At 43.1% G+C, this 15,558-nt stretch overlaps 1 protein-coding gene across 8 annotated transcripts in view; it reads left to right on the top strand.

Moving 5' to 3' along the window:
• The window catches only part of col23a1a (collagen type XXIII alpha 1 chain a), a 127,052-nt gene that overhangs the window by 85,305 nt on the left and 26,189 nt on the right, over positions 1 to 15,558 (top strand). For 7 of the 8 annotated variants that reach the window (XM_030397218.1, XM_030397224.1, XM_030397219.1 and 4 more), the window contains exons 3-5: positions 4,791 to 4,835; positions 7,842 to 7,849; positions 9,406 to 9,432. In XM_030397218.1, the coding sequence (XP_030253078.1) occupies positions 4,791 to 4,835; positions 7,842 to 7,849; positions 9,406 to 9,432 (80 nt within the window). The remainder of the gene's footprint in view (positions 1 to 4,790; positions 4,836 to 7,841; positions 7,850 to 9,405; positions 9,433 to 15,558) is intronic. The other variant, XM_030397222.1, reaches the window with a different exon arrangement.

Genomic DNA, 15,558 nt, shown 5'->3' with positions numbered 1-15,558 from the left:
ACAGGGAGGTTGTGTTGTGGTTTTTCGGCACAACGACTTATTCGAGGCCGGTAAAAGTGTTGATGGGGTAATCGCTCGTCACTCCTCTCGGGAAGATTGCGCCTGTCAGCAACAACACTGAATATGCCTTATGCTGCTACCTATAGACGGCAAACTGGGTATTATTTCAGTCAACGAGAAGCGGTTTAGATTAATTAGACCAAAAACACAGGCAACAGTGCACAATGCGAAGCTTTTAATTTTGATTTTGTAGTTCTTCTTGGTAGCTTTTTTGTTTTGTTTTTTTTCCTTTCCTTCAGTGTTTTATTAGTTCTGCATGTAAAAGATCATTAAAAAAAAAAAAAAGTCTGCCACAACAGAAGCTCCTCTCTCCCACTGAAAACACCGCTCCTGAAATGCCTCGTCAGTAGCCCCGCTTTTAAATTTGGTGACTTTGTGACATAACGCTATGTCGAAGTGTCACACATTTGCGTAATGTGTGCCTAGCGGCTAGTTTGGCACGTGGGTCATGAGGGGGGACCTTAAAGAGACAGGAGCTAAAACAGGGGTGTTTTTTTTTACATTAAAGTTGTTCTAGTAGTAACCCAAAATAAAATGATGAACCTGAAAATGAGCAGAATAAGTCTCCTTTAATTCCCATTCTTCATTAACAGGTCACCATAGCATCACCATAGTAACAAATTGTCGTGCATGTGTCGTTACGCCGTGCAGCCACGCCATTGGACCATGGATCCCATGTAAAGACTAAAGAAGGATGCTAAATCTAGGCAGAAATCTGTGTGTTTGTTATTCTCAGTCTCGGGGTTGGGACTGCTGGCTGGTTCTCAGTCAAACTCTGGACGTATAGAGAAGAAGTTTAGGGTTAGCTCAAGATGGAGCGCTTCAGGCGAACATGTCTTGCGGCTTTCCAAGTTCAAATGCAGTTCACTGTGTGTGTATGTGTGTGTATTATCATGCTGCGTTCAGGGAACTCTTTGCAGGCATATCCATATTCATGACAGCTGATGGTGAGTCCATTTGTCCGGCACTGTTTGTTCCCCTCAGAGAGATCCGTGCACAGGATGTAAGTTTTCTTCCCTAACTGCCTAACATTTCTGGAGGTCCATTTTTTCTTTTGGGGTTTTTCAACACCTGTAACAGTGAGGGACGCCCTCCTCCTCCAGCACTTGTCCTCCCATCTTGACACTGTACTGCATCCCCCTCCTCTTCCATCTGCTCCTTCAGCATCCTCCCATCTGCTTTACATTGTTACCGATGACTTCAACAAATGGAGCCTTGTTTTGTCTTCGGGTAACTTTCTTTTGATGTCCCTAACCTTTGGCCTCTAGAGAGAAAGAAGGGAAAGGAAAGATGAGTCAAACTGTGTTACAGCCCAGTGGGTACACGCAAAGTAAAATCCGATCTTCCAGACGGTGTTGTTCTCCCTGTAGCATGCACACTGTTTCTATTTTGGTGAGCTTGTGTGACATTTTCTGACCCTGGTGTGCCAAAGCGACACAGGAAGTAAAGACTGACACCTAAGTCACAGTGTGTGTGTGTGTGTGTGTGTGTGTGTGTGTGTGTGTGTGTTTGTCTGCATCTCGTGTGTTCACTGCTCTCTCCTGAAGTAGGAATCTAAACTATTTCCACAGTTACATGTACACACACACACACACACTCTGCTCTCCACTGCTGCTGTTTTTCCCATTAATTCCTTCAGTCAATACACCCCTACATCAGCTTGTCATCGCACAGCTCCACTCCCGCTCAGCTCTGCCACTCAGGACCAATCACACGCCCACGTTTCAGTCACTCTGACGCCCGCTCCTCCAGTGTGTGGCGACCGGCCTGTCAACATGCCAACAGCTGCCTTTTAAGTCTCAAATAAAGGTAGAGCAGGCATGGCCCCTGGTGACCCATATCTTATGATGCATATCCCTGCTTGCGGAGCCAGTTAAAATGGCCAGTGGCCGTGTTGTACAAGGATTTTTACAGGATTGTAAAGCCATCCATGCATCCATCCCGACTCTGTTCATCAATCAACCTCCTGTCATTATTAACAGGAGTACATCTTCCTCTCTGTCTCTACCTCCGTCTCGCCACTCCCTTACACATTCCTCTCTCCCCTCTTCCAGCCTGTCCTCCACATCTCCTTCCCTCCAGCCCAGGGGAAACGCTCGGGCCCTCCCTGCAGAGGCCTCAGCTCCGAACAGAAGAGCTTCATGCAGGGTTGCCAAGTCTGCTTATGATGAGCGACCTTGAGCTTCTTTTTTTTTTGTAAAGTCGCATACAAATATCGGTAGTCTCTCCTAATAAAGCCTTAGCCCCTGTCTTGTCATGTTGCAGGATCCGTCCACAACCCTGTTCCCTTTGGCCCATAATCAAACCAAAACACGGGTGACATTTCAAAGAAAAATACCCTATTTAGTGGAGGTTTTAGATGCCACTTAGCCACCAATATCAGGGACGAAGTGGAAGAAATATGTGGAAAAATGCAACAAAGAGCGGGAGGTAGAGACTGTAATGAAAGACTGAACCAAGGAAATACAAAACTCTTAAAAAACCAAGTTCAAACAGGGATAAAGCTCAGGGAACACGGGCAGAATTAAATACAATACAAGGGAGGGAAGACTAATAGGAGAAACTAATATGGCAATAAAAAAGGCGAGAAAAACACAAGGACAGGAAGTGAAGAGTAAAACATAACACATTAGGATAAACGTACCAAACTGAAGAATGAAACAATTAAACAAAAAGCCCAAACCCATGACGATAGTAAGTGTAATTATATTATCAAAATCCCTATTACTGTAAAAAAAAATGTTGTCCCAACAGTACAAACTGATTCCGTTTATTATATGCAATTTTTTATTCATTTCTTTGTTGGCCAGTTGGTGTTGTTCAAGTTTCTTATAGGAAAAGAGAAAAATGTGAAATTACAAGGTCCAGATCTGGCAACCCCTGGCTCCGAAGCTGTTTATGGCAGCGGGGGCTGAAAGCAGAGGAAGCAGAGCCTACTATGGAATATGGAGACTATTAATATAAATGCTGTGGCTGGCAGAGTATGTGCATTAGCAGGGCATCTGTGTCTGAGGTTTTGAAGGTGTGGAGGTGTTAAATGATTAAAATTGTTCAGACATAAATTTTAAATGAGAGTCAGTCGGTGCACAGCTGCACTCATTCTCCTCTGGTACATTTTAAGCGGCTTCTTCTGGTTGCCAACAGGTTCTGGCAGCGACTACAAATGGGCAAAGTGAATCAGATAAAGAACAAGAAACATTAGACCTCAAAATCAAGTTCAGTGGTTCCACTGTAGCCAGTATTCAGCTGGAGCGCAGGACACAGTTCACTCCTTAAAGCTATTTCTTATACCCTTCGCTTCCAAAGTAATTAATTGCTGTTGCATTAAGGAGGGAAAGAAGGATGAAAGTGGGAGAGGTAGACACGAGGAGGAGGAGGTGCAGGAGCGATCGTTGAGCTCCCTTTGAAAGGGTTGGCAGAGTCAGGAAGTGATTAGGCCACTACAATAAGCCCAATAATGACAATAGGGAAAACATGTCTGCAGCCACAACCACTTAGCATCAGGAACAGCGCACAGTATGGTTCCTATTTCATTACAAGAGCGGGACTGAGTGCTGGAGGATGGGCACAGGGAGAGAAAGAAAGAGAGCAAGGTGTTGCGTTACCTGCAGGAGGGAAAGGTTGAGTTACTGTTGTTACGTGAAACGTGGTTTACAGTGATGACGGTGGTTTAGCTTTTGAACTTCTTACAAAATTTCTGAAACGACGCGTCTTTGATTACACACAGAGGCTGGCGAGAGCAAGCTTCTCCAAATCTGGCTCGGCGGCTCGAGCAGCAATGATTACTCGATTAATTGATGGAAAGAAAATGAGTTGCCAGCTGTTTTGCGATATATTGTCTCAGTCTATTGTCAAACAAAAGTTGGTTCATAGAATTTGCTGGCTCCAGTCTCTTTAAAGTTGAAATTTACTACAGAAGAAAACAGACAGTTTAGTCTCTTTTTTTACGAATTTGATTTAAAGAGACATGATCCAGCTCCACTTTCCAACTGATTTCACTCGTACTCCAGCACCATGCACACAGCTTCGGGTTGCTAAGCTAAAAGGGGGAGGTGGATGATCTTTCTGACCCCGAGCAGAAACCTGTGATTTTCTTCTATTTTTTTTTCTTTTTTGCTTAGTCAATTGCACCGTCTCTTAAAACAACACCTCTGTTGAATTACCAGGCAGACGGACTGACGCAGGTCGGCAGCGGTGTAGAAATGATTCATGGTCTTGTAGCAGCGTGAGGTCCGGGGCTCGAGGCTGGCCGTCTCGCTGGCTACACCGTCTCGCTGGTTTCTCTGCAGCACTCCTGCTACTTCTCACAACTTTACCAGACTTCTCCGTCAACAGCAGAAATCGCTTTAACTGAAGAAGGCGTTGGTACCAGCTGCATCGGTATAGGGTCAGAGGAAGGTGGCTGGATGAAGTGCAGACAGTGAGGAATGAGTCTGATGTACCCGAGAATCAATCTTAAAAATGCCTGAAGGTCCAGTTTGTTCAGTATGAAGTGAAATCATACAGTACTTTAGATTCTGAGTGTGACGGGATCTTTGTTCTCACTTTGTTTTGGCTCCTAGCATCTGAATCACGTCAGGTCACTTTCATGCCAGTTAACACAGACCGGATGCCAGGCACAACACACACGACCAACAGCAGTTAAACAGCAAGTGATGCTCGCTTCTTCTCTGCTCATCCCCGCAGTGCTTATTTGGGGGACTTACCACTCTGTCTGTGTGTTTTCACAGGGCCTCCGGGGAAGCGCGGAAGGATGGGAAGAAGAGGGGAACCCGGTAAGTGACGCCCACCACCTGCTTTGTTCTGTTTACCTCTCCTTCCTCTCTCTTTTCCTGGAAGACACACTCTCATTGGCTCCCACACCGCCTCTCTTTTCCTGGGTGACTGGATAAGATCGAGGGGCCGGTGAAAGCGGTGACCCATGAGTCAGGCCGGCGGACGACGGGCCGCAGTTGGCCCTTCTCCCCGTCCCTCGCTGTTTGCGCCGACACAGCGCTAACCTTAACCATGTGGTTGCACTAACTTTGCCCAGATGTCAGTCGTTCTCGCTGAGCGGTAGCAGCTGCAGTACGGGCCCTAATGAGACTCTCTCTTGCCAACATCACTACCCGCCATTATTGTGTTTTTTGTTTTTTTTCTCCCATGCAAACCGCAAAACACTCATCGAGGAACCAAAACAGTGCAGAGACATAACTCTTATTATGTTACGCAAAAGGGTCGTCATGACATCTAGAGCGGATGTAGAACATGTTTGAGTCATATTTTTCTTGAAATGGTTTTTTATTAAGTGTTGACTCCACCAAATTGTGGCACGGCGCAGACGATTTTATCAAAACCGGCGGGACTGCAGTTGTTCTGCAGGATATGTGTCAGATGGGAAAACTTCCGCTCTGGTCATGACTCATTGTTGCAGATGAGACCTATTCCTGTGAGGATGATGACAAATCACCAGTAAACTTTATTGCTCTACTTTACCGCACCAAGGTGCTGTACTTTTATCTATCAGAGCAGGAGCTATCTGAGATTAATCTGTCCTTTTATTTACATTTAATGCTGCAATGTGTGAGGATTTTAGTTGCTTACATGTTCCTCCCTTAATATGAAATAGAATATTTAGTGAGCTGAGAGTTAATCTCTGGAAACTTACTCCCCTGGCCTGTTCGTTGCGCTCGGCTAAAGGCCCATTGATTCTGACTGAAGACGTAAATCTTTAAATACAGGTCACTAATATATAGTTCTATTTTCAAAAGGGCTCAATCGTTTCTCATTTCCTATAACAGTTGAGCACTGCACAGTAATTTTTAGCAAACATTACTCAAACGGGCAGTTAAAATTGTATTTGCAGGATTTGATTACTGGTTGGGACTATTCAGGGCAGGATGATGGTGTCTGTGGGATTGACTCACTAATGTGTTTTGAATAGTTTTTGGACATTGACGGTGGCTGTTTTTGGGTGCTTTTCATGGGATTTGATGAAAAGATAGCAAGATATCCAACTACGTCTTGATCGACACAGATTAAGGAAACCCCTCTGAGTTCTGCGATTATATCAGAGCGACCACCAGGACGAGTAAATGTCTGTGACTTTCATCAGGGTGGGATTTATTTCCAGCCACTTTTGGGGGATTTTCATTCAAGGGGAAGTCTCGCTATTAGGTTTTTCGCCCGAGATGGGACGAACTCTGTTTGTCACAAGATGTTCTGTATCTGCAAAGGTCAATGTGGTTTTGTTTACGTTGCCTCTGTTCTTGTGTACTTTGGCCTCCTCGCATCGCGGCCTGGGTTATAGTGCGGGGGAAGGTGGCATGGGGAGGCTGTTGCGCCATCCGTTTTACAAGACCAAGTTTTTCTATCAGAGAAACAAATGAGAGTGGAGAGAAGAAACAGAACCTGAATAACAGGAAAGAGGGCAGACGGAGGGAATTATGCAACTGACGCCTTGTCTGCTGCATCCACTCTCGCTTTTTCTTTCCCGTTTGGTCTTTGACTTGTTTACCTTTTCTCCCCTGTTTACTTCTATCTTTCTCTGTCTCTTTCTCATTAGTCTCCACACTCTCACACACCTGTCTTCAAGTTCAATGGTTAAAGCCGCTCTTAGTGCGTGCATCTGCAGCCCGTGTGCTGTTGTTTACCCAACTGTCTGGCCCAGGAGGTCCTTGTCCTACCGTCTAGACGCAGCTAAACATGATTGACTTGGTCTTCATGCCTCATAAACCCAGACACCTCTCAGTTCTTTCCCTTCTGCCCTCTCGCCCCCCTACCACCTTTGTTTCTTCCTCCCTCCCCCCTCTCCTCCTGCCCCCCCCCCCCCCCCAAAAAAAAAATTCTCCGTCCCTTGAATCAAGAGCAAACTTCTTTTCTGGTCGTGTTAGCAGGACGTTTTGTGTGCTCAAATAGTAACAAAACACCACAAATATCCCGCTTTTCCCCAGAGGGAGTCTGTTTTCAATCTCGAGTTAAATGTTTGGTGCTGCATCCATGCTGATGAGCTATCTCGAACCAGGCGTAGCTCCAAATCATGCCATTGACTGTGATTTCGTTAACAATCACGCATCAGCATCATGATTGTTCTATAAATATAAATCAGATACATTTAAACCAATCACACATTTAAACCAATCACTAAAATAAAGGCTTTTAATGGCAAAATAATCAATTCACTTTGTACAGGTTTGGATGGTTTATTAGTGCCCTCAGCCTTTTTCTTTTTTTTTTATTACAAGAATATTCCATTAAGACCAAGACCACTAAGAATGAGAGCAGCTCTTTGATCATAACTGTTGTTTTCGGTTCGACTAAGTATGAAAAGCAGAGTGTGCTTCTTGCTGCTGAGGCTCAGCATCACAGCATTTCAATCAGATCTGAAAGACTGCCCGGAGAAATCTGAGAGACAGTCTGCCAGCTCGCCCCGACCCTTTCCCTCGCCTGTTTGTCCTCCATCTCATACACCCGTCTTGACATGACTTCATGTCCTAATGCAAAACATGAGCCGTTATCCAGAAGTCTGTTTATCATAACGGGTTTGCCACAAACTCCTTTGGCAGCGGCTCTAATGAGCTTGTTCTGTACCATACTTAGGTGGTTAATTAAGGTCATCATCCAGCTAACCGCATTGCATGTGCACTTTTTTTGTTGCGCGCTGCATTTCCGAGGAATTGATTGCTGTACAAACCAGAGGTTACTATAACTCACACATGTTCTGCTTCACGTCTTTGATGATGTATTGAGGTTATTTTCTAATGCCTGTTTTTTTCTCTCTCTCTCTCTTTTTTCTGTTGCAGGTCCTCCTGTAAGTACAATTTCATCCTGTCCAGGTAGTATTATGTTATTTAAAGGGCAATTCCAACAATTGTACACATTACATTGTGTTTACAGGTCTTGAGTAGTACTACTGCATATGCAGAAGAAGCTGCATGTAATCTGAAAGATTTCCTCCGTCTATGTCACTCTCTGGCCGAGTTGCATTGTGGGTATTGTAGGCAGCGTGTTTCCAGAAGCTTTCCACTTCCAGCATCGCACTCTGATCACGCTGTTGGACTGATTGTGGAAAGTTTAAAAACAAAATATCAAAATCGATATAGTAGAGCCAGAGACATCACCACTTTTATTCCACACAATTCTTCCTTATAAAAGCCTGGCGCCTACATTACCCACAATGCAATTTAGGCAATGAGGGACATCACTGGAGGTCATTTATCAGATTACCTGATAAGCTTCCACTGGAGTCACAAAAGGCTTTATACTGCTTTTGCTCTCATATGCAGTAGTACTCCCAAAGACCTGTAAACACACTCTAATGTGTAAAATTGGTGGAGTTACCCTTTAACATTGAGCTTTTACAGTAGTTCTCTGTGGTGAACACACACTCACACACATTACGCACACACAAATACATATATTATCCTTCACTATGCAAACTATGGTCTTCTCCCACAGCTGTAAAACATGAACACAGACACACAAGCTGTCACAGAGTCTCTCACACATGTGCATCCACAGAGCACAGCAATAAATGGACCACCTAGGGAAGTGTGTGTGTTCATATATATGTGTGTGTGTGTGTGGGGGGGGGGGGGGGGGTGTGTGTGTGTGTGTGTGTGTGTGTGTGTGTGCGCGCGTGTGTGTGCATGTGTGTGCATATTTCGTGGTGATGGTTGGTGAGCGGTGACTTATTAGCAGCGAGTCATCTTCTCAGTGGGGACTATAACTCCTGCTGACACACGCACACACACAAACAGCTGATTAAACACACACACACACACACACAAACTCATGTACTAATGGAGACTGTTGCTATGGAGCGACCTTCCTGGAAAGAGTGTGAGCCATTTCTGATTACATTTTCACACTTTTGACTTCAAATCTTTGGTCACATGTGGCACAGATCAGATAAGCGAAGGTGCGGATGCTAACCAAAAACACCATAACGCTTTTTCCAGAGATTTCGAAAGGGGAAGAGCGTGTCCGACTAACATGTTTTAGAATCCACTGAATGGTTTTTCCTGTGCAGCTGGTTGACAATAACTGTGCATGAAACGATGTCTAATTTTTTTTTCCGACCTGAACGCACCAAAACTTCCAGGCCATAAAGTCAAAGGGAAGTCGTGGTGATGTCCACAGCTAACCGTCTGTCAGAACAGTTAGTCAAGTCCATCAGCTGTAGACCTTTAGCTCATTCACAAAGTCTCTGGTCCTGTGTATCATTTAATGCTCGTCTCCTTTTAGAATAAAGTGTGAAAGATCATGTGATGAGTTAATAATATACATACAGCGTGTTGTGTGCAGCTGTTGGTTTCTGTTCTAACCTGTCTCAATGCTTCATGCTCTAATCTCTAACCTCACCAGGGCAAATCTGGACGGGATGGATACCCGGTAAATTTGATTTGTTATTTATCCTGTCACTCTTCAATTCACCCAATCACGCCTCTGTTTTTCTCTTGATTTGTTCTGTTTTTCCGGCTTCATGAGCTTCTACTTCTCTGCTCTCTGTGATGAAATTACGTTCACTCTGATCATCGCCTGTCTCCTTGCCTCTTTGTGATGTATCCTGCCCCGTGACTGACAAGAGACTCAGATACAAAGATGGGTGTACAGCCCTGATTCCAAACAAGTTTGGACCCCTTTGAAGTAAAACAGAATGTGTTAATCTGCAAATCCTTTTTGACATATGCTCAGTTTAAAACGGTATAAAAAGACAATAAATTAATGTTCGACCTCATCAACTTCATTGACTTTTGTAAATGTTCGCTTATTCTGAATTTGAGCAAAAACTATGGAAGCCCTTTTCTACTTGTTAAAGAAAAGAAATTGATGAAAACTTGATTTAAAATAAGTTTTCACCTAAAGTCATAATTGAGATAAATGATGAGATTTTTATGTCATTATTATGACTTTTTATTTTATAGATATGACTTTTATCTCAATTTTGGCTTTTTTATCTAATAACTGACTTTTCATGGGAATATTTTACATTTACAGAATATTTCCAGCTTAGTCTTCATTTCCTTAACTCTTAAACTGGCTGAAATAGGCTTCCAAGCAAATACCCAATATATAATCAAGATGCACGTTCCTTTAATTTATTATTATTATTCAACAATTAGGAATCCTTCATATACAAAGAGCATTTTAACTCGTAAGAAATGAAAAAGCATGAATGATATTTGCATCTATAAGAAAATAAATCACTCACCACATCTGGCGGGCTGACTTTGGCTTGCAGGCCCCGCACTGGACAGCCCTGGTATTGAAGTCATAGTATACTGGCTTGGGAACACTTCGTAAAACTGTTTTTGGTAAACACAGTTGGTTTGAAAATGAGTGCATTCTGTGTAAAACAGGATCCCAACTCTTTTGGGGTTGTATTTAAGCACAAGCAGACGCTCAGTGCCGGGGTGGCAAGATGACATGAAAGTCTTTTTATTTTCTGAGGCAAATGAAACATCTCAACTTACTAACTCAAGGCAGAAAATAGTAGCATAAAACATATTTAGCGCACGTGTGAAAATGAGTAAACATGAGCAGTGGTAAATATAAAGATTTGATCAGCAAACATAAACCACAGGAGTGTAAATCGTAGCGAAGAAAATGTGAAACATTCATCTGCAGGGCACAAATCATAGCCTCCAGTTTCTAAAAGGGGTCTCCTGATGTTTGAATAATATAACCGTGTACACAGAGAACTGCTGAATGCAAAGCAGATCACAAGAGTCAGCTCTCGTGTTATCAGGAGATATAGCGGCCTCTTGTGGTCGGACAGACGCTGACTACTAGGATAAAAAAAGCTCACGGCTCCGCTGCTGATCTGCGGTTCAGGCGTCGTCAAACACTCATCATCAGATAAATATACACACCCCACTTTTATTCGATGGGTTGGGTTGGATTCATTAGAACTGGATCGTGTGCTGTGTATATGTGAGTTTGTTACATGCTCTCTGTCTGGGTGTGTTCTTGTTTGGTTTTGTCATGTTGCTTGTCTCACTTTTTTTTCTTGGGCAGTTCATTACCCACGGGGCTCACTCCCAGTCTGCCTGGCACTGCACGGCCCTCCTGACGGGAAATGCCTGCTGCTAATTACACACAGGTGGACGGAGCGCACACACAGAAGTGTGCGCACGTTTGTGTTTGTTTGCTTGTGACTCTATTCATCTTTGTCACTGTCCTCAGTAGAAATCCCACCTCCATATTGCCACATTTGCAGCTTTCAAACATCTGCTTCATTAAATGATGTATTGCAACCCAATCTTGGCAAATCTTCCCAGTCTAGTTAGCATAATGAAATCAATCTTTAAAGCTCTGTAATCACATAGATTAAAAACAACTACAAGACGACCAGAGGAGCTCTGTTTGCTAATTGTAAGTGGCACCTTCCTCTTATGATGCATCTGCGCAGGTATGATGACTAAGGAAGCTGCGTGTATGGAGTTACAGTGCAACAACAGTAGATTAATCATACAGGCAATTAACATGGACAGCGTATTATTTCATACAGCAGCAACAGAGATGATCGAGTTTCAAGGATTGAAGCTTAAAAGGGCCATTCTTCCTGTTGGGTGGAAGTGTTTGTGTATCTGTGTCCATATGTGCAGATGTGTGTGAACTCCGTCCAAGCAACCACCCATAGTTTATGTAGATCTCTGTAACAAAGGCCAGAGCTGTGGAAGTGGTCAGAGGGGGGTGTGTGTGTATATATGTGTATATAGGTGTGTGTGTGTGTGTGTGTGTGTGTGTGTGTGTGTTCACGCCAGTAACATCTCTCACATGGGCGGCTCATATGGAGAGGGCATGCGCACATCAACACAAATGAGTCGAGTCAGTTTCCGGAGAGCACCGCGGTGCTAAGCTCGTGTCGTGCCAGCGACTTGTGCCAACAAATTTTCCTTCTTTATTTTTCCATTGTTAAAACAAACAGTTAGATCGCTTTTCAGCACTTTCTTCTTGCCCTCCTTCACCCCCCATTATGTCCAACTCAAGCCTTTAACCGTCAGCAGGAGACTTAAGTCTGTGACGACACATGAGCACATAGTGTGACAGAGTGAACAGAACGAATGTAGTTGTGAGAAGTAACTGAATATATTTCCTCAAGTAAACTTTTGAGGTACTTGTTATTGATTTTCTGTCACTTAGTTATCTTCAGCTGAATATTACAACATCCCCAGCCATATTTAAAGTCTTTAAGACATGAGCCCCTCTTTACCAGCTGCATCATTAAGGTGATGTACACAATAACCCATAGATTATCATAATCCAATCATAGAATACACATTATTCTGAAATACGACATTCTTCATAGTGGGTACTTTTACTTTTGGTATTTAAAGTGACAACAGACGTGTTTTCCGCCAAGTGTTTCCAATTAGTATTACTGTTGCAAAGAAAACTAGATCGTTTCCGTTAGTAACAAAAACGCAGGACAAAACGTGAGTTTATTCGGTCATTTAGTCTGTAAGAGGAATGGATGGCCAGTTCACCCTCCTTCTCCCAGGTGACCTCGTGCCCAGTGGCAGAAAAAATCTATAGTGATAGTGTAGTGTAGAAGTAACCAATGTTGTCATTATTTTACATTCAATACAAGTTACAAAAAATGTGTCTATTGCAAGTTTAAGTGAAAAATGTAATGCCTAAGTTTTACTTGACACAGAGTATTTGTCTACTGTGCAATCTGCTCATTTTTGTGTACCCTATTTTATTTTGGGTTTCTAGTAGAATAGGTTTTCATATTTCAGTGCTCAAAAAACACGTCAGTTTGCTAATACTGTCCAGTGTGGACTACTGGTGAGGCGTTCAGGAGCAGTGCTTCCTGTGGGAGAGAGGAGCTTCTGTTGGTGGACTTTGACCTTTTAATTTTTAAGATAAAGTTTATATGTATAAGAATCTAAATAAAACAGGAAACATGCTTTCACATATCTTTATGAAGTAAATGTTGATTGCACGCTCAAATGCATATGAAATATTGAGTGGTTGAAAGCTGACTGGTACCATTTCTACCTTTCACATCTTTAACAGTCTCAATTCAAAAATGGCGTCTCTATATGACTTAGGTAAGCAAAAAAAAAAAAATCAGCAAGACAATTTGCTTTTAATATACAGTCATTCTTAACTATAAACTATTATTAACTTATTCTTAGAACTCTTAAAATGATAAGAACTATTTTTCAATAACTTTTGACAGGAGGCGGTGGTGCTCATACCACTTTTGTCCACAGGGGCTGCCAGAATCAAGAAAAAGTAAAAGTTCCTTAAAGCAGCTTTAAGTAGAAACCTGATAATTATTCCACAACTGAACAGGATCATATACCCGTTGTGTTTGCCAGTGTGTGAGCGTGCATGTGCTGCGCTTCATTCAGGTGGCACACACATGTCTGGTAGTCGTTAGGTTCATCAGACTAATGCATGCAGCAGTCTGCCTTTATTGAAGCATCGCTAATATGATAAACTGTGTTAATGACATGTGGTGTGTGTGTGTGTATCTCAAGCATAACACTATGATAGGTGTGTGTGTGTGTGTGTGTGTGTGTGTGTGTGTGTGTGTGTTTGTCCGTGCTGATGTATGTTTTCTCTCCTCAAATAACCCCCCGTCACTTCTTCCTCTCATAAATCACAGGCGAGTGGTTTGAGTTTCAGCAAAGAGCCTCCCCCCCTGTCAAACAATCAAAATCAGACAGACTGACAGAAGTGCGGAGGGGTAAACACACACCCCCAGACACACACACACTCCAGTTGATTATTCATACACGCAGTCACCAGCGTGCCCAGCCGCTATAGCGTGTTTATGTGAAAGTGGCAGTCTGTGACAGGCGGTGGACCTCGCTCAGCAAGAACAGGCCGAGGCTCCATTGTTCAGCCTTCAAGGCCTCGGAGATTAAAGCCAGACAGTCACCCAACAACATGTCAGTAATTTTCTGTCCAGAACACACTACACTCTGGTATGCTTTATTGTGCTCTTTGGGTTTTGCTTTTTTTTCTTTAAAGAATCAAGTGTCATGTATCACAAATTATGTTCATGTAGCCGTAAACACAGAGCGCAGTTTTCTCCCCATGGCAACATGAAATATCTGGAGACAAGGAGGGACTGAAAAATATGCAAAACAGGTCGGTTGATCAATGTGAGAGAAGAACGTAGTCCAACACGCTCACTGTCGCATAATTAAGCCTAATGTGCGCGACACATGCTACTGCGCCGTGTGTGTTTCTCGCTGAGACGCCTGCTCTGATGTGCAGACAACAAGTTTTTTCGCGCCGCATCCTCAGCAATTACGCCCTACTGGATAATTAGCAGACTGCGCCGTAGGGAGCACACAATAAAGACAGCAGAGACACCCCTCGCCCCCTGTTTCAGAGCACTCACACACACACGAACATAGACAGCGACGTATGCCCTCCTGCAGGCCGAGTTATTTTCCAGAAATGTGTTTAATAGCCATTTAATTGGTGGGAATGCTGAGTCGTGTCTTTTTTCTTAAATCTTTTTAATCTGCCGAGGGACGCTGCGGGACAAGATGGCGATGCAGACGAGGAATACACACAAAGGAGCCACACACACTGCAAAAGGCATTATTTTATCTCCCTCCCCCCCTACATTCACTTGAGGTTTCGGTGGTAATCTCAGGCCTATTTTCTCACTTTTTCTCAATGTTAATCTCCCAGTTTTTGGTTTTTTTTCCCTTCTCCGCTCCTCTGTCCGTCCTCCTTGTCTTTTTTTGTTCTGCAGCCTGATCCATTTGCGGTGTGAGATGAAGAGATTTTAGTAGGGGCTTTTTCTGGTTAGGCATTTTTCTATTTTTATTTGAATTCCAGCTTGTTTTCCCGCCCCTGCAGACTGAAGCGTGTGCTGGAGATTCGTACAGTACAACAATGCAGCTATACAGAAAAGAATATATTAAGGGTCACATATCAAAATCCAATTTCCTCTGGCTCCTGTGTTCCCGACTCATATTCATATTAACCCTACAGGCCCAGGTTTCCCTCGGTTTCCATTAAAACGTTTCTTGTGACCTCTGTTGCTGATTTAAGAAGGGCTCGTATATTTTAAAGCATCTTATCAGTCATAAAGGAGCTTCCCAGAACGCTGATTTATTTCTCCAGGTAGCCAAAGTAGATCTGGGTTTTATTTTATTCCATCATGGACACCAATTAAAGCTGCACTATGTAGTTTTTGGTTGTAAAATTTTAGTCAGAAGAGAAACATCTTTATTGATGTCTTCACAAACTAAATAAACTCCAATATCAAACATACTGTTTTACTTTGTTTATATTTGGCCGACCCTGCCACCTGTCTAGCTTCAAACAGTGTTCTGGGGACCTTATTGTATTTTTGTATTATTCCCTTGTTGATATTGTACATTTCTCCTCCAAAACTATGTAGTGCTCAGTAAGCTCGTAGAAGTTACAGTATCTACCGGATGCTAACCGTCAGCTGCCAGATATTAGATACAGGGTTTTACTGTCTCCCTCTTCCTTTCTCTCTCACATAGTGGAAGACACATACACACACACACA

Source organism: Sparus aurata, chromosome 18 (genome assembly GCF_900880675.1).
Source record: "Sparus aurata chromosome 18, fSpaAur1.1, whole genome shotgun sequence".
Lineage (NCBI taxonomy): Eukaryota > Metazoa > Chordata > Actinopteri > Spariformes > Sparidae > Sparus > Sparus aurata.
This window is presented reverse-complemented; position numbering and strand designations above follow the sequence as displayed.